The sequence below is a fragment of the Emys orbicularis genome, chromosome 11 (genome assembly GCF_028017835.1).
Source record: "Emys orbicularis isolate rEmyOrb1 chromosome 11, rEmyOrb1.hap1, whole genome shotgun sequence".
Classification (NCBI taxonomy): Eukaryota; Metazoa; Chordata; order Testudines; family Emydidae; genus Emys; species Emys orbicularis.
The window spans coordinates 65,606,046-65,625,411 of NC_088693.1; the positions used below are offsets into that span (position 1 = coordinate 65,606,046).

Sequence of the window (19,366 nt, forward strand, 5' to 3'; positions counted from 1 at the left end):
TAAACCTTCTCCATTATGGCTACGCAGCTAGAGAGGCTGCTGTGGGTACCGCCTCCTATCTAGAGGGGCCTTCCTGACACTCAGCCAAGGAGGAATTTAAAAGGGCCACGTGGCCTAAAGATAAAGACGTATTTCTGGCAGCTCAACTGCACAGCTCACCAGAAAGAGAGGGGCCAAGAATTCCTCTTCTCCCAAAACAGTGATCAAAGAATGGAGAGAGCGCACCACTTTGTGGGGGAGGATCCTGACAGGAGCAGAAGGCTAGGAGAGCCCTCTCTGAAAGTACAGATGTCCACCCCCAGCACACACACACACACACACACACACACACACACACACACACACCACTCTCTTTGGGACTGGGGGGAGGTGAAGGAAAGGACACTTCCCTTTTTCCCAACCCACGAGCAGCTAATTTTAGCTGGCCAAGACCTATACTCTGTCCCTCTACGGGTATATCTACATTTAGAGCTGGAGTGTGATTCCCATCAGAGACCCTAGGCCCACACCCGGGGTGGCGAGACCCTCCCACCATTGGCCCTGCCACAGCTACACTCTATTTTTAGCATGATACTCAATGCAAGCTAGCGCGAGTATGTCTCGTCGAGCTGAGAATGACACCGCTACTCCAAGTGCAGACATACCCTATGGGCTACACACAGCTATTTCCTCCAGCCTATGGCTGTCAGGGATCCCACGGGGAGCATCATTTGAATGGTGCTGGGGAAAGGCACGCCCAACAAAAAGAGACCAGCAGCATGGGAAGTGAGAAGAGCACTAACACCAGTTCAGCACTTCCCAATGCTACAGGATAAGTAATTTTTGGAGTGCTATATAGCAAGCAAAAACTTCTCCAGATCAGGGCAACGGAGCATGACCCCAGCCTTCTAAGGCGGGTGCTATTTAGGAAGATACAGATATTGCTTTTGTATAAATCCCACAGCTTCTTAAGAGACTGTAGTTCCTCAGCATGTTATCTCATCAAACATACAGTGACCACACACACCGATCCAGAGGATTCTGGCCCCAGTTCAGCAAGGTACATAAGCACACTGACATCAGAAGGACTACCCAGGTTTTTAAGGCGAGGCATGTGTTGAATCTGTCCTCTGTCATGCTCTTCATGTTGGAAAACATTCTCAGTTCCTGATAACTGACAATTTATAGCACTGTTTGCAAAACCTGCACTAACCTTGTTTGGTTTGACTTTTTAAATTGTTACTAGACCTGTGCAGAGGATGGAAATTCTGTTTCATGCAGGATTTTGAGATTTAAACATTTAGCTTTGTTCCAAATAGGAATACAGATGATGAAATTCTCGGAGATTTACATTTCCCTCCAAAACTGTTTTGGATTAACTGAAAAGTTCTGACTGACTACTGAGTATGGTTCTAGCAAAGTTTTTCTGAGCAGCTCTGCTACTTTTACCAAGAAAGTCAACATGCCTACATTTCATGCTACACAAAGGTCATGAGCTGTACTTTTTAATCCTGTGGTATGCACATTACATGTGCATGAGAACTGTTAGAATGTCCAATTCTAAAGAGGTATTTCCAGATAACTTTAATGGCATCAATGTTGGAAGGGGTCAAGGGGTGAAGGATGCTGCTGCTAAGGGCATATGGGTGGCTGCGTGCAATTTTTCCTTGGGGGAACCTGCTGCGGCTGTGTGGAGTGAGTGAGTGAGAGAGAGAGTGTGCGAGAGAGACAGGGCATGTGCCTGTGACCCAGGGACCTCTTGGTGCCAGCTGGCTGAGGGCACAGGGGTACATCAGGGCTACAGGGATCCCATGAGTCTGATATCTACATACTAGTTCACCAAAGAGTGTCATGTAAGATCTCTAATGAAAGCCTGTGTCATACTGGTCCATATAATCATATACATACAGAAAATATGTAAGGAGTCGTGTGTGTGTGTGTGTGTGTGTGTGTCCTCTAGGTTTGTGACATGGGGCTGGTCACCAGAAAAGGCCAGACACAGGTTTCTTTAATGCAGGAGACAGGGCTGGCTTTAGGAAGTGCGGGGCCCGATTCGAATACCCGGCGGCGGTCCGGGTCTTCGGCGGCACTTCGGCGGCAGGTCCTTCACTCGCTCCGGGTCTTCCGCAGCACTGAAGGACCCGCTGCCGAAATGCCGCCGAAGACCCGGAGCGAGCGAAGGACCCGCCGCCGCCGTGTTGCCGAAGACCCGGACCACCGCCGGGTAAGTAAAAAAATTAAAAACGCGCCTAAGTTAGGCGCTCTTCTTTAGGGCGCGGGGCCCTCTTAGGCGCGGGGCCCGATTCGGGGGAATCAGCCTAAAGCCAGCCCTGCTCACAACCCAAGGAAGCATCACAGAGCCTGGCACCAACATTAGACCACTCCCCTTGTCCTGCTGCTGACTCTCATTCCCCTAGATGCTGCCACCTCAGGCTGCTCCTTGCCGCTGGGCAGCAGTGGGACAGGAGGTGCCTGATGCCACAGGTGCAACCCAAAGGCTGCAACTACGGCTCCCACCAGCAGTTCAGCCACATACCTGAGACTGAGGATGAACTGCCGGCAGGCACAACCAGGCTGTCAATTGCAGAAGCATCACATGAGCTGCCAGACGCTCGGCCACTCTGCTGAGAATAGGCCCAAATACGCCTCCAAGCTGCACCAGTGAAACTGAGAGGAAAGTCTTGCTAATAGTGATCCAGGCCCCAATCCTGTAGTCAGATCCTCTAAGGCAGACTTGTCTATGCCGTATAGAACTAACTGCAAGATCGAGACCCAGTTTGCAAAGTAATAGAGATAACACCAAATGTGTGCCCAACACATGCAAATGGATTAAGATTTGAGCGGGGGGCTACTTGTCAGTTGCTTTTAGACCACAGCCTAGCATTCTGACCAATAGTGTCTCGTTGTTGTCTTATACTACACCGCCTCTGTGCATATTCACCTGTTGTCTCTTGCCTTATACTTGGAATGTAAGCTCTTTGGGGCAGGGACTGTCTCTTTGTTCTCTGTTTGTACAGCACCTAGCACAATGGGGTCCTGGTCCATGACTGACACTTGTAGGCACTATTGTAACACAAATGATAAATAAATGACAATAAAATTGGTTGAGACTCATATTAAGGGGGAAGGCAGGATGTTGCTTTGTTTCACAAATGTGTGTAATTAATCAGTCTATCTTAATGTTTCCCTTAATTTTACATTATATCAGGGAACTGTAAACCTGTGAAGGAGAGAAAATGGGAAGTAACCAAAATCAATAAGAAAGCCTCATGAACATGCAAAGTTATTAGTGAAATACAAGGATTTTAATTAAAGATGCTGGCTCCTAGCAAAAGCGCTATGTTACTCTGATTGATCTAGACTGCTGCTTCAGCTCTTTCCCTCTCTCCCCACCAGCTCCTGCTTGATTTTCGCTGCACTATGTGGATATTTACTGCATCAGGCACCTTCTTTTTCCAAACCATATTTTTTGCACAAAGACAGTAAATACAATTACACCTGGGACAAACACCTATTCACACACATCCACACACACCCCTTTACAGGCATGTTTATATTGGGGGTTGATTTAAAGCCTATTTGCCTCCTTTGTGTTCTGTAGGTTCAAACTGTATTTAGTTTAAGGTTGTTCTTCTTTAAACTGTATTTAGTTTAAGGTTGTTCCTCTCTCTGGGACAAGGCAGGGCTTCTCCTCAACATGCTAAGGACTCTCTGCCACTCCCACAATCTCTTTTATACAGTTTTATTGTCCAAACTTGAGTCAAATCAACAAAAACACAGTTCCTCAACTCATCCTGGGCTACAGCTTCCACGGGGTTTCCCCCCTAGAGTCCTCAGGTTCCTTTTGTCTTCCCTCCCAGGGAACTCTGGGAGTCCTAGTTTCTCCAGGGCTCCCTATTTCCAGGGAGCAGGCAATGAGAGCCCCACGTCCACGCTCTTTCTCCTTTCTTGATGGTCTCTCAGGCTCACCTCAATGGGTCTCTCCCTATCTAACTGCAGGTGCCCTCTTTTAAGCTCAGGTGGGATCAGCTGACCTGGCTCTACTCCTTCTTAAAGGGACAGTGTCATCCTGATCCACATAGCTCATAAAATAATGTATTCAGTCTACATCAGTTCCAATTTCCTTTCATGTGTGAAGAATACAACACAACATCAAGAATAGATAGGACATTAAAAATAAGGAAAGGCTTTCAAAAGTGAGTAGTGATTTTTTAATGCACAGATTTTGGGGTGTCTCACTATAAAGGGTTTTGGGTTTTTTTAGTTTGATTGGGGCTCAGTGCTTATTGAAAATCAGACTTGCCATGCTAAATTGGCTTCCCTGAAACTGAGGCACCCAGAATCCATAGCTGCTTTTGAAAATGTTTGCTGCTAATATCTACTAACATTTTCAGTGTTAAGAAAATGAATTAATTGCACAATACAGCATCTGGAAATTATCCCTTCTTTACCTATTAATGAAAACAGTTTATCTATAATTGCCTATTAATTGTCCTCTTAAACATGTAAATGGACATGTTACATTTATATAGATACAGGAGGTGTACCAGAGACTTAAAGATAGAGATATAAACAGCTGGAAGGCAAGACAAGAAATAGACTAGGTGGATGATATTCATTCAAGAACAAAACTATCCTGTTGCTTTTTCCCCTGGTGTAATTTGAAATGAAAGACAAGGATTAAGATCTTTTTGTTTTATCCCTTTTTTGGGAAAATAATCTAAATCTTAACTTGGGAGGGGGGCTCATTAGAGCTTTTGCTTTAGCGACTCAATAAAAAAAATGAAATTATTAAAATGCAGATATACCCTCCTTGAGTTCTGTTTCCAGGAACAAACTATTTAATTTGGAGCTGTTATGCTTTTTGAAGCGTCTTCCTGCATACATCTGAAAGATGGGTATTCTCAAATATACTAGCTTAGGGTACATAAAATATGTGTGAGACAAACTGGGAATGGGATGAGTGGCCTCCAAAAATAACATCTATCAGACTGAAAATTCAAGTGCTTTTTTTAAGCAGAGATCAAAGTAATAACAGTGTGGTGTTGGTTGTATTCTGGTGTTTGATTTGGGTCCCTACTTGGGTATTTCTATGACTAAGCAAAAGCCAAGCAATAAATACCCATATTAGTGTAAAATGCATAAAAGGTTTTTAAAAAGTCCCCATCACCAGTTTAATATGCAACAATATTTCCCTTTGAAAACAAGTGCTTACCAATGATCACATTAGGTCATAGGGGATAGAGAAGTGTGAAAGATAAAACAACTGCAGTCCCCGATAATCAGACACTGCAGGAAGCTATCCTGGTACGTGCTTAAAGATAAAAGGGCCTACACTTGCTATTTCAGATTAGATCTTTCTGGGGCCTAGATAACTTTCCCTTTTTCATCGTGTATTATTTTGGTAGCCACTTTTATGCCTTGGCCTGTCCCTAGTGTTCAGATATGTTTGCTCAGTCCTTGTAAAGAGAGAGATGGTTGTCTCTCCAAATAGTAAACCTACTGTATAGCTCTGCTAAGCTTCCAACTTCAGAGCAACATTGCAGATACATTTCTCCCTCCCTGGCATTATTACATTAATCCACCAAATCAATTTTCTTATCTCAAAGCAGTTCTGCCTAGTAGTTGAGTTCTAGGGCCGGCATCCTGCAACAAGAACTTCTGCAGCCACATCAAATCCTATTGAAATTAATAGGACCCCACACTATGCAGAGTTAGCGCATTTGCTTGCAGGGATCAGGACCTAAGGTTGGAGCTACAATGGAATTATAGTAATCTGTTTTGGGGTTAGTGATGGGTGAACAACCAAACATTCAAAGAATAAGTCCCCCCCCAAACTGGAATTTTATCCAGGCTATTAGGGTACTAATACATTTGATAGACAAACAGTCCTATGTAGGATAGAGAAAGAAACTTGCTTGGATGCATAACAGTGCCTGACTGGCTAAGGTCCACTTTTTTACCAGGTGGTTGAATGGGAAACTGATTTAAGTTTTTTTCAGCACTAACTTCTTCAGCTGCAATCATAAAGGGTGTCAGAAAATGAAAGAGGAGTTCCAGCATGATCCATGGGGCAGAACAAAGATCAAGCTCTTTCTAATACCATTGTACCTGGTGCATTATTCAATGATTCCCATTAACTGGCCTGGCCAAAACCACATTTATTGACATAGGTCAAATTCCATCTGAAGTGGAAGACTTTGCTTGTGCATTTGTGGGAAAGAAGTAAACTTTGGCAGAGTGATTAGAGAGCCTTCACCATTATGAACCATGACAGTGGGGTCAACAAAGGCATTTCTGAACCAGAAGCAAGTAACCAGTAAGGAGATACCAGCTACTGCATGTATGCCTTGTGTGTGTGGCAATGTGAGAGGTGAATCCCTATGGTTGATGGTAGACAATATGATTCTTCTCAGTGCAGTGGACACAGACAGAACAGAAAAGTCTAGGAACCTGAAGTCAGTGGAGTTAGAAGCCATCTGAAACCCACAAACATCTGGATCCAGATGTTTCTGAGTGACATCAAATCTTGATGCAGTATTGTGGAGTGCAGAGCGCACGGGACAGCATTCAACAGTAGTCATTTGGGCCCTTTCTTCATTGTAGACAATGTTAGAATAATCTTGGAACACTAGTTTTGTTTCTCTTGTAAAATTCTCCTGTAAAACAATTTGCATTTTCCAATTTCTTATAACCTCTTGCATGAAGGTAGTCCCAAATGTGTGCAAGTAGTAGTGATATTTCTAATGAATCCAGTTAAACAGAGATGGATACTATTGGACTGTTGATGATAGAATCAGGGATCATGTGCATGTGTGTGTTGGTAGGTTATTTTTGCAAGTCCTTTGCTCATATCTAATGCCTTTGGACCCAGAGCACAAATGGAACCATAGAAGAGAGGCTCACTTGTGGAAATGTATGGAAAAAGTTGACTTCCTAGGAAGAGGGAACCCAATGAGCACATACAATTTTAAATGCAAAGTAAAAATAAATATATAAATAAAACATCTAAGGATTGCTCCACACATCCAAACAAAGATATTCCTTGTGGGGAGTGTGGAAAGAAACAATAGGTTATCATTTTTTGCTAGGTCTTAAGTAGCCACTGCTGGGGGAGCTACAGGGCCATGGCCTTCCCATTTTTGAAAGTCCCACTTTTTGCCACAGACCCGGGCCCTCCGGCCCTTCCTTTTCCCCTGAAGCCCCCTCCCCACCCCTCTTCCCCAACCAGGCTGGAAGCTGGAACCTGGCCCAGGTAAGAGTGGCCCGAGAAGCTAAGGTTGCCAACCCTCCAGGATTGGCCTGGAGTCTCCCGGAATCAACATCGAACACCCAGTGACCATTGAAAGCAATCCAGGAGATTTTAATAGGCTATTTAAAGAAAATTACAGTATGCCATGTTGGGGGGGGGGGGAATATCTCCCGGAATAGCTTCAGTCATAGTTGGCAACCCTACGAGGAGCCCAGGCAGTTGTGGGGCGCTGCGGACCCTGCACCTGCTCGGGGTGGGGGGACCCCGAGAGCAGCCCCGGGCCCGTGTCCATGTCCGCCTGCCCAGGGCAGGTGGAGGGTCTGCGGCTCCCCACAACTGCCCACGCGGCTGTTACCCGGTCCCGGCTCTGGTTTCTGGCCTGGCATGAGGGAGGTGCCTGTGGGGCCAAAGAGCTGCAGCCGGGCCATGGTAAGAGCTATGCAGGCATCTGTGCGTAGTGGCGGACCCTCCACCTGCCCTGAGGCCAGGGACATGGGCCGGGGGCTGCTCTCCGGCCCCGCACCGCAGGCAGGTGGAGGGGCCCGGGCTCCCCAGCCTAGCTCTGGCTTCTGGCTTGGCCTCGGGGGGGAAAGAGGGGCAGGGGTGGGGTCATGGAGGGGGCAGAGCCTCGTGGCATCCCCAACTATTAGGAAGACTCTGTTGCCCCTGGCCACGGCTGGTGTTCACTCTTAGTTGTTTCTCCTTTTACATTTTGCTGATGTTGGGGCTGCCTGGCTTCTTGTCCCATGATATCTGTCTAGTCAGTTTGGAAATACAGTAAGAAAAGACTCTCTGTCCAGATGGTTATTATTTTATATAAACAAATTCACTCATCACCATTGTCACATTTTCCAGACACACGATGACAGATAGACATTCTAAACAATCTACCAGTTAATTGGAAAGAACTTCTTTTAAACAATCTCCATAATTGGCCATCTAAGTAGGACCTACATACAATGGACCACATCCTGAGATCCTTATCAAGAGCATAATCCTGCAAGCGGACAAATATCCTCAAATTCCCATTGAAATTAATAGGATTTTAGAGCCAATTCAGCTTCTTGCAGGATAGGGCCCTCACTAAGGATTTCAGGATCAAGTCCATAGTTTTGCATTCTTGTTATTGTGTTTGCTCCAATGCATTCTGAAGTAGCAGTTAATACTCCCCAGAGCAACGCCCTACGTTGGGACACAAACGGAGAAGAGAAGCAGCCTGTTGGCTTAAGCTTCATTAGAAGCACAGAAAAAAACAACAACAAAAATTGCTAGATGGAAAAGCACAGAGAGGCTTTTATACAAGTGAAAAAGCTAAAACTATTTTTAGAAGACCATGACAATATCCCTTTAAAATGGAAACCGTAGAATCCCTTTTACAGTTCTTCCCACGCCTTTCTTTCCCTGTCCTCACATACTTACAGCTCTGGCAGTGGTTTTCTGTGGGTCCCCAACATCGGCCTGTGCAGGACTTGTGGCATCGTCCACCTGCAGGGTGAAAACAAATAGAGATCAGTTAGAAACTCAGCTTCAATCTTGGGCCTCTATTGATTCCCTCTTCAAGGGAGGCACTACTGTTGTCATATGAGGATTTATATGCCTTACCGGGGTTGGCAAAACAGAGTCAAGTTAAGTAGCCAGCCCTATGTGTGAAACATAGATGAGGCTGAGGCACATGACACTGGTGCTTAATTTCCTAACTCTACTACCTCTTCTTAAATATATAAATTGAATTTGTGGATCTTGAGAACAGATGCTGCTCTACAGAGGAGAAAACCAGACTGGGAACATCTAAGTATATTTTCACCGTTAACTATCCCAAGCAGTGAACATAATGGTCTATGCTGGATCCACCCAGCCTCACATTACTGGTGGATGCTGCTGCTAGAAATGGTACACAAAAACATCTGAACCCCATAATAGAAAATAAACGTCAATACAAATGAACAAACAAACAAACAAACTTCTGGGGAAAAGGGAAAGCAACCGAGTGACTAATAAAGAAACGTGGCCAAATCATTGTTAAAAGATATGGACAGTTTTATTAGCTAAATAGGTTGGGTTTTTTTACTCCCCAAAAGCAACCTATCCTCATTTTTGAGGACTCTTTCATTCTTCATAAAATATTGCTCAGAAAATCTATTAAGCAAGCTTCCACTTAGAGCTTGATCCAGAAGCCCATTAAAGTGAATGGGAGCCTTTCCATGAATGTGTTAATAGCACTAACTTGTAATACTCTTCTCTATACACAAACTTTGGGAATGTTGACAGATCAAATATGACCACATCCCTGTGCTAACACTCTGAACCCTGAAGTTCTAGCCCCAAAGAAAAAGTGTTATTTACTTGGCTAACAGAGCTTGGGCGAAGGTATGGTATTTTATTCACATAAAATCAGAAGGTCATAAGGATTATGTTCTTGAAACCCACTTTCACCACTCTGACATGTATACAGTCTTGATGGCACAATTGATTATATTGTACAGCAATTACACTGTGTGTGCCAACTACCTTGTTGAAAGTAACAGTTCTTTGCTGGACTGAAGTTCATCTGAAGCAATTATGCCTGGAAAGCATTGTTGCTGACATCAGCAGCATATAATTTCCTGTCAGTTTCTGCCATCTGTTTATTTAGATCACAAACACATTATAACTACCTAATGCAAACTCATTCTGGCTGACAGGATGGGGACTCCATCTGGCATGAATAATGCAACTTTAATCAGTAATAACGATAATTATTATTAAGAGGCTACTGGAGTCCTGTGCAGAAAGCTAATAAATCTAAATTGATTTATAACACTGGAAATTAGAAAAGAGGCTGAGGCGAACAGCAAACGTGGGAAACTTTTAACAGAAGAGACTCTCAGGCAGGGCTCAATTGTGAATAGGTCCATAGGCCCATCCAACTGAATAAGGAGTATTAAGAACCTGCCTTTTGCCCCTAGGATATTGGATCCTGCATATCAAACACAGCGGCTATTGTAAACCTACTTATTCTCACTCCCACAGAGCAGGAGGGCAAAGTCTTGATTCCACATACAACATCCACACTTGTTAACCAATGCATCTGAGCCAATGCAGGGAGTGTTGAAATTTGCTGCTGGTACAGGAATGAGGGGGAAGCCAGTGAGGAAAGCCATCTCACAGGTGTATCTCTGTGGCACAGCGCCTCCCAGAGTTACTCCTAAAGCAGTGCAGATTATGCTTAAGGTTGTACTTAATGTCACATTGAGTTTAGAGAAGATGGTTAGGGAGAAAGCTAATGGAAGTCTTGTGACTATATGTATTGAACTCTTAGAATACATAGCAGATCATTTGTTAATTGTCTATCCCAGAAGCAGAATGAGATCTCATTTCCCCCCCCTCCTTTTCTGACTTCTATTCCCACCCTATATTTACTGTACCCACTGGATTTTTCATTGCCATAGTGACATCTGTGGTGAGATAACAGTAGCTTCAGGCTTCATGACAGGTGACCCCTAGCCAATGAGTCCTCCTGCACTTCTGTGCATGCTGGGATCTTTGAAAGCTCCACATATGAATAAAAGTCTTTGCATCTCAAATTCCTTGGCACCAACATGATCCTTGGTATGGAACCAAAAATTCACTCACCCAGCTCCTTCCAGGCTGGAAATAAACATGATTCAGCATGTTCAGAAGTCGTTTTTAAAGAACTGTAACTAGTCTGTCTGCTTCCTATTACATGACTTTGTTTGGCAGTGTCAGACGATAATTTGCATTTAAATAGAGATCTATTTAACAGGAGAGCAGGGGAAAGGCTGCCAGCTCTCTTTTCTCTCATTGGGAGCTCAAAGTGGCTGCTTCATTGTTTTCTCTTCTCTCAGTTACACAGGCAAAATGAGAAGCTGAGCATGTAGACAGCACATCTTTGAATTAAATTATCACAAGTCCTTTTGAAGGTCACATATCAAATACACTGGGAATAAAAAAAGTGGCTTGTCCGTTTTGCTCTTTAGTTGTTAGTGTTAAGAACCTTGGTCCTCTCCCAACATGAACAAGTACTGGCCCAAATTCTGCCCTCAGTTATCCTCATGCAGCTACAAAGACTACAGTGGGTTTGTTTGCACAAGTGTAACTCAGGGAAGAAGGTTGTCCTCTAAGGATCTGATTTCTGGAACTCTCTCTCACAAGAGTTGTCCCACTGGAGTGCTCATGAGAGTAAGAAGTATCCATATGAGCAAGGGTTTGCAAGAATCGATCCAAACGTCAGCTGTTTGAAATTCGTCCCCGGATCCAAAAATAGGGACCTTCCCACAGAGAAGCCACTGAGGGCATGTCTACATTACGCGCTGGATCGACAGGCCATGATGGATCCAGCGGGCGTCGATTTATCACGTCTAGTCTAGATGCAATAAATTGACCGCCGAACGCTCTCCCATCGACTCCGGTACTCCACTAGAGCGAGAAGCGTAGGCGGAGGCGACGGGGGAGCGTCAGCTGTTGACTTACCACAGTGAAGACACCGCGGTAAGTAGATCTAAGTACAAAGATTTCAGCTACGTTATTCACGTAGCTGAAGTTGTGTAACTTAGATCGATTCCCCCCCCCCCCCCCCCCCAGTGTAGACCAGGCCTCAGAGACAGAGATGTCTGCGTAGTCTTTTGTTCTTATGTAGTTCTATGTATCACACTACAATGAATTTCAGAAAGGGTCTTGATGGACATGAGTAGATTTTAGAAGGTTCACAGTGAGCCGCCAATGAAGAACTGTTTTTCAGATCAGAGATTTGGGGAATAAAATAGGCAATTCCTTTCATTGTACTCACTGTGTTTATAAAAACCAAAACCCTGCGAGAAGTAGACGGAATCTCTGGGAGACTCCTCGCAGGCTCACGTCAATAAAGAAACGTTAAAGCATGGAAGAGTGCCAAGTATCCTTGGTGGGGGGTTTTGGGGAGGGGTGTTTTGCTTTTTTAATAGCAAGGTGGGTTAGGTAAGGAATCACACTTCCTTCCTATGATTTTCTCCATTCATCTTTGCAGATTAGGAGACTGATTTTGCAAGATGTGGAGCATCCTCAAGCGTCAGTGGCGAGCACCTTGCAGGATCAAGGCTTATTTGAGGGAGAGAAAGCCCGGCTCTGATCATTCATCACATACATTCTTTGTGCAACTAACTGTTGACGCTCAGCAATTAGCCGGAACCTGGCCATCAATATGTGATGCAGAGAAAAAAATTCTCAAGCAATTTACCTTGTAAGTGGTTACCTTGCCCATCTGCTCAATTGTCCTTCATTACCAAAGGCAATAACCCCAAAAATCTGTTTCCCAATCTACTTTTGTTTCCTAAGTGACACATGAAAAGGCAGCCTCCAGAGGAGCCTGAATCTGTGGTCCCTTCGTTGCCCCTAGTGATGAAAATGTCTGAAGGAGACAGCTAGTGATGTCAGCTCCATTTCTATTCCAGAATATTACTGGTGTTCTGCATACATAATGAAGTTTCACTCACTGAAACACAAACGAGGAGTGAGGGGGCAAAAATCAGGACCGTATAATTGTACATAATTTGTATTTAATCTAAACGCTGAAAGGCCAGAGTCATTGAGGAGCATGTAAAGTAATTTTGTTCTGGCAAATCCCATGAAGAAAACTGACTACTTGTCTTGGATGGTTTATAAACAACGAATCCTGCATCTTGGCTGGTGGTTAAACTAGACGACCCTTGCGATCCCTTCCGACCCTATGGTTCTATGATTCTAGGACTCATTTCCCTTTGGCCAATATTAATGCAACATGTCTTTCATTATGGAGGCTGGGGCAGGAAATCTTCATACTCTTCCAATGCATGGCTAACCCCATGGGAGGCGTCTATCAACAGCTGACTCCTTCTGCTCTATCAACTGAAAATGCCACCAACAGAAACTAGAAGCTCACTAGACTGGGAAATCCTAAGGATACTTCCACCTTGCTCTAGCCCAATAACTGAGAAGAGCTTTCCTTTAGATCAAGATAGACTTTATTATGACAAGAAGCTACAAAAGACTGTTAATGACAAGAGAAGAAAACTGATGTTGTCCTCCTAGTCCCAAGTTAACAGCAGTGTTCCTCCACAGTTCCTTGTCAACTGTCATAGCTGCCTTAAGGAGACCCCTTTCACCCAGAAAATGGGAAAGAAGAGAATGCAGTAGAATTCAGAGAAAAAATGGTCTCACTTTACATGAAGTCTCCATTTATAAATGGCTTATAAAAGGTTAATAAATGATTAATGGATGTTATCAGCACGTTACTGATATGAGTAGCATATGTGATGGATGGTTATAAGCACCTCAGTAACAGGTGCTATTCACAGTTATAAGCCATAGTTATAAGTAACCTATTGATCTTTTGACCTCTATATAACAACTTAAAACAATCGATTAACTATGGATTAAAACATCTATTAATAATTTATTAGCCCTTTATAAACTAAACCTTAATTGAAAATGTGACCAAAGAAATTGACTATTTCCCTAAGCTTTAATGAGGAGGTTCGGAACCATACAACCATAACTTGCCATAATGTCCCAGATGTGTAGGGTGATCCCGATATATTCTGCCTTAAGATGCCTCATCTCTTTCTTTTCATTGTTCAAACATGACACTACGTTTAAATAGGGCTGCACTTTGTTTTTGTAAGCAGCTAAAATTACTTAGTTTTATGTATGAAAAGATACAGTTGATAGTAAAATCAAAATATAATTCAAACACTGCTGCATGGTATTAACTGGAATTAAAGATACTATTGTTGTAATGAATTGTTCTGCCTTTATCAGCCTGTAATGCTTTCCATGTCCTTGTCTAACAATTCCTATTGTCATGCGTTTATTCATTCACACTCCTTTGTTAAGTAAAAATCATTTTACATTTTCTACCAGCCTTGTGTTAGTCTCCAGATCTCTGCTATTGATTTGAAAGTTAATTACCTAATGGAGAGATTCACACTTTTCAGAGTTTCCTCTCTAGGGAAAAACAGGCATGTCTGCAGAGAGTGAGAGTAAAAATTCGGGTAAAATAGAAGGCTCATCTTCTATAAAACACACCATTTGCTTTCTCTCTATCGCTACGCAAAAAATACGGGGCATAAAAGTTTAAGGGACAGATTCCCAGCTGGTGTAAACTGGCGTAATCACACCAATTTCAACAGAGCAGAAGTTCAGGATCTGTCCCTAAGGGTATGTCTACACTACCCACCGGATCGGCGGGCAGCGATCGATCCAGCAGGGATTGATTTATCTCATCTAGTCTAGACACGATAAATCGATCCCCGAGTGCTCTCCCGTCGACTCCTGTACTCCACCGTGGCGAGAGGCGCAGGCGGAGTCAACGGGGGAGCGGCAGCAGTCGACTCACCGTAGTGAAGACACCGCGGTGAGTGAGTCTAAGTACGTTGACTTCAGCTACGTTATTCACATAGCTGAAGTTGCGTAACTTAGATCGACCCCATCCCCACCCCCCAGTGTAGACCAGGGCTAAGTGATTTTCGCAAGGGGACTGCTCCTGAGCCTCAACTTGCTCACCAGGCCCAGCCCCTTCTTTAACAAGTCCCTCGATAAGGTGACTGATAATAGGCAAGTCGTATCGGTGGAACCTGACCTTGCAGTTGGCAGCATGATCCATTGTTTCCACAGCAGACCGAGGAAGCCTGAATGGAATCATTTGTGCATACACTAAATAAATCCCCTGGTACTGAGGACCTATGCGGGGATTATGAAGGATGAATATTTCCCCATAACTAGAAGAAGGGTATAGGACACCCACATGCCCCTTCGGTGATCACTACTGCAGCCTGTAGGCTGATAGCTGATCTGTTCATTATATGGATCTGCTCATGTCGCTCTGCGGGCCAGCAGAGATCCCACTGAAGAGCACTGCTCTACTCTGTGCTGGGGTTACAGTCTCCCTGCCTGGACTCTCTGTGGGCATCTCACTTACCCCACTCTGGAACCTCAAGACCACCCACACATCTGGAGGGATGAAAGCATATTCCCCCAGCAACTAGTTTTAATACAGAAAACTTGAATCTACCACTCCGACTCCTCTATTTATCCACTAATCTTCCTCTCTAGATAGGCACAGAAAGAGAGAGAGAGAGACACACACAGATTCAGACACAGGCAGCTGAAAACAGACTGACAAGGGAAATACGTATGTGTAATGAAAACAAACCGAGAGATATACACATTGAGACAGGCAAAGAAAGAGCTAGAGGGACAGTATAAAAAAAAAAAAAAAAAAAGGAAACCGGAGATAAAATTCAACCTGCATTGAGGAAAACAGAATACTTGCTAACAATGCAGTATGTAATTTGTGATAGGGACAACCCTAAGCATGTCAGTGTTGACTGGATCAGAGGAATCTGTACAGAATTCCTAAATTACAGAGTATCGCTAGCTATGTCCACAACAGACAGAGCTGATCTTAGACGTGATTGACCACCAGACATAAGGGAATAAATGAAAAGTCAAAAAAAATCATGTCGGCAGCATTGGACGGGCACAGGCCGGTGGATTCATATTTATCATTGACAGTGCAGGACTGATAGGAAGCTCTCTGTAATGGTACTGTTCTGCTGCTACAGGAAAATGTCTTCAGGCCAAAGTAATGTGTAGAGAAAGAGACTTGAGGAGGAAAGAGGGATAATAAAGATACTAACATTTCCCCCTGAGACAGACACAATAGGTAAGATTTCTGACTCAATATATTAATAGGGAATTTAGTCTTCCAGAAAAAAAAAAAAAAAAAAACCCTTCACATATGACATGGGCTAAAACTTTACTCTGATTAAGCAATTAGGAGCTATGAATTATTACTGCTTATAGCTGTTAGCACAGAGCAATGTAAAGGGAATTCCCCCCACTGTGATGGAGAATTAGTTCCAAGCAGCATCAAATGCATTTCTAAACACGGAGCTACGGGTCCCAAGCAAATTGGAAAACCCAGCCAGAAGACTAAAAGGCTAGGTCCAGTTAGACCTGCTGCTTGGCAGACTCATCAAGATCAACAAACCCTTGGGAGTCTCTCGTATTAAAAATATATTTCCCATGTGTGAGCCACAGATAACTGCACACATTCATTGAAATCAATGCACGTATGCCAACTGGGGCCTGGAGGTAAAGATCCTCTTGAGCAGCAATACCATCTTTCGGCACAACTTGCTCACATTATTCTTTCTGGGATGTCACAATAGGCACTTTTGGTCTGTGGTTCCTGAGCACAGAAACAACAAAACAGAGCAACCGCATAGAATCTCACAAACATGTTCAGGAACAAACAGGTGGTCATCTTGCAAACAAGGAGTAACATGTATCCATAAATGACAAATAAAGCGAACTCATCACTTTTTGCAATGTATTTCCACCTCCAATGCTGAGATTTGGCGACCGTTTGGAATTGCTCTACCAGAAGACGCTGATGATCCGTCGATAGTAGTCAAGCATTCTTTTCCCAAAGTGACCAGTGCTGATGGTTCAGACAAAGGCATAGATCTCCCCCAACATCTTCTGCCACAGGGCACACCTAACTACTGAATACGGGCTTGGCTCTCCTCACACAAACACCTGCACATACACACATCACTGTATCACTGGCCAGCAGAGCTGAGCTAGTGCAGGGAAGTGTCATCATTGGATATTAACCCTCTCCCACCACAGCAAGGAGTAAGCTGGGGAGGAAATGTGACATAAGGTATGTCTGAGGCACAATCTTTCCTAGGGTCACTTGTGTCACGCTGTCCTGCAGTGGCTCAAGAGCCTGGGTACCAAACTCAGGGCACAAATCCTAAACTGGTGGTGAGTTCTATACTTAGTTTTCATCACCATCAAACAAGTCTTTTGTCCTCTGATGTTGCGCAATAGTTCATCTGGTGTCAATGGGCCTTCGTCGGGCAGGACATAGCGCCTGTTGGAGACTAGTATTTCACACCAGTTAATGCTTCTCTCCTGTCTTATGATCTACACAGTTAGGGAGACTTTCAATGCAAATGCTCATATATTACCTTACAAGATAGGATACGGATATTATAAGTGAGATTCATGCATGCAGCAATTTACAAGCATTCGATAAAGCCTAAACATTTTTATAACTCTGATACCTATTGTGCCACTATTAACACACAGATGAACCAGACGGATTCCAGCTGTATGTGTATGTGTCGATATCCAAGTGAGGCATGGGGACCTAATCATAAGCTGGCACCTCGTTTGCCAGTGTCACAACTTGTAGGGTGGTTCATCTTATCAACATCCTTTGCTTAGAGCGCTGCCAAAAATAACAGTCTACTCTTAATTTTTAGATACATAGTAAGGAATAGGTAATTATCCATAACCCTGAATATGAGGAACCACCACAGAAAGCATTTCAGTCTTCACATCCATTTAGGATCTTAGGCTGTCTGCTGAAACTAGCTAGAAATAGGGAGAAGGGGGAATATGCTAAAGGAAAGAAAAGAAAGCAGAAGATTTAGGAAGAGGACACAGAATGGCAGGAATAAGTGGAAATACTCAAGGAATTTGTAACCTGGTAAAAGATCCTAGGTGAAATAAAATTGGTACAAGAGCCTTTTTTTTACTGCTATTTCTCCACATTAGATGGGGTAGCAATTTCTTCCTTCCTTTCATTAAATGGTGGAGGCTGAATATTTACTGGTGGTGAAGGGGAATTTTTAGAGGTCTATCAGTGTTAATGCAGGTTTTCTGAGGGGAAACAGGAAAGGGTGAGTCAAAACCCTACCAGGCATGACTTAACTGAAGATGAGGGGAAATGTAAGGCAAGTAAAGTACCACTGAAAAAAACTCTGCCTGGTGAGCAAAAAGGTATCGTTGCTAGAACAGAGAAGCAGCTGGAGAAATCTGGAATCCCCAGCATTCCATTAAGTGGGGAAGCCTGGCTGGCTGAAGTCTTGCAAGCGTTCAGTAACGTCTCTTTAAAAACCTATTTTCAGGAGGAGGAGAAAGAGCAAGGATGACGTTAGCATAACATTGAGACATATTTTACAATCTTCTTCAGATAAAATGAAGTGAGGTCAACATCCCATTTGCTTCCTTAAGAGTGAGAGGGAGAAAATTAGGGCCGATTCAGCACCCACAGAAGTCAACGGGACGTGTTGATTTTGATGAGTACTGGATCACAGTGATAATTAGCCATCTATAACAATGGCTTGCATAGCGTGAGTTGACCTGTGCATGTTGATCATACCTTCTTGAAGACTCATAGTGAGTTTGTCATGTAGACATGGGAATTTTTCCACATGTCATTGTGCTGATTGATGTTACCTTTGTTGAGAGCCTAGAAGTCATTATCTTATCTACGAGAGGTCTAAAAGCTTCACCTCTGTAATCAGGTCACCTAACATGCAGATTATTGTGATATTCCTAAAGTTGACTGGGAATTATATTTTGCCAGGCATAAGCTAGTTCCCGACAGGAATGCTGAGTAACAAATAGAAACAAGATTTTGAGAAGTCAGAGCTTCTTTGAAGACTGGCCCGGGAGGACTTGAATATGGAGTCCTTCCTGACAGAACCAGAAGTCTCAAGTGAGGAATTAAAGATAGTACACACAAGAAAGCCAGAAGGTCCCTCCCCTTCCTTATTTAGCTAATTTTTTCCTGCCTGTCAGCCATAACTCTCATCCAAAGTCCCTAAGCTTCATTCTCCCAAATCCAAACACATTGTTCCACATAGTGGAAGGTATGAGAGGAGCACTTTCTAAGAGAGTGTATTGGAGAAGTTTGGGACTGAAAGAAACCAAGTAGGCCAGGATGACCAGCAAAGCAAAAGAACATGAGCCTTGAGTGATAGAGGCAACCCCAAGTTCTGAGGATGTCCAGCCAAACAAGCCTATGAGACATATGCTTAGAAAATGCAAGTGTACTGGTGTGAAGTTTCTCTTTCAAGCAAGCAACAGAAAGAGTCTGGGCTGGAATGGCCCACTATAAGATCATCTGCTGTGTACCCCTAATATGAGAAAGTCAAATTTCTCTCTCACACACACCACCAACCAAAACTCCCTTCCTTATTTTCTTTGTGCTAAGAACGTATACAGAATGAAATCAAACCTGTGCTAAACAGGTGCTGTCAGTAAAAAAAGTGGCTGGGATAGGGCACGTTGTTGAACTAATAGATAACTTCAAAGGAATGC

The 19,366-nt window shown here is 43.6% G+C and overlaps 1 protein-coding gene across 1 annotated transcript in view; it reads right to left on the reverse strand.

Moving 5' to 3' along the window:
• Positions 1-19,366, reverse strand: part of ERBB4 (erb-b2 receptor tyrosine kinase 4) — a 585,583-nt gene that overhangs the window by 258,114 nt on the left and 308,103 nt on the right. The window contains exon 7 of the mRNA XM_065413000.1: positions 8,651-8,716. Within this exon, the coding sequence (XP_065269072.1) occupies positions 8,651-8,716 (66 nt within the window). The remainder of the gene's footprint in view (positions 1-8,650; positions 8,717-19,366) is intronic.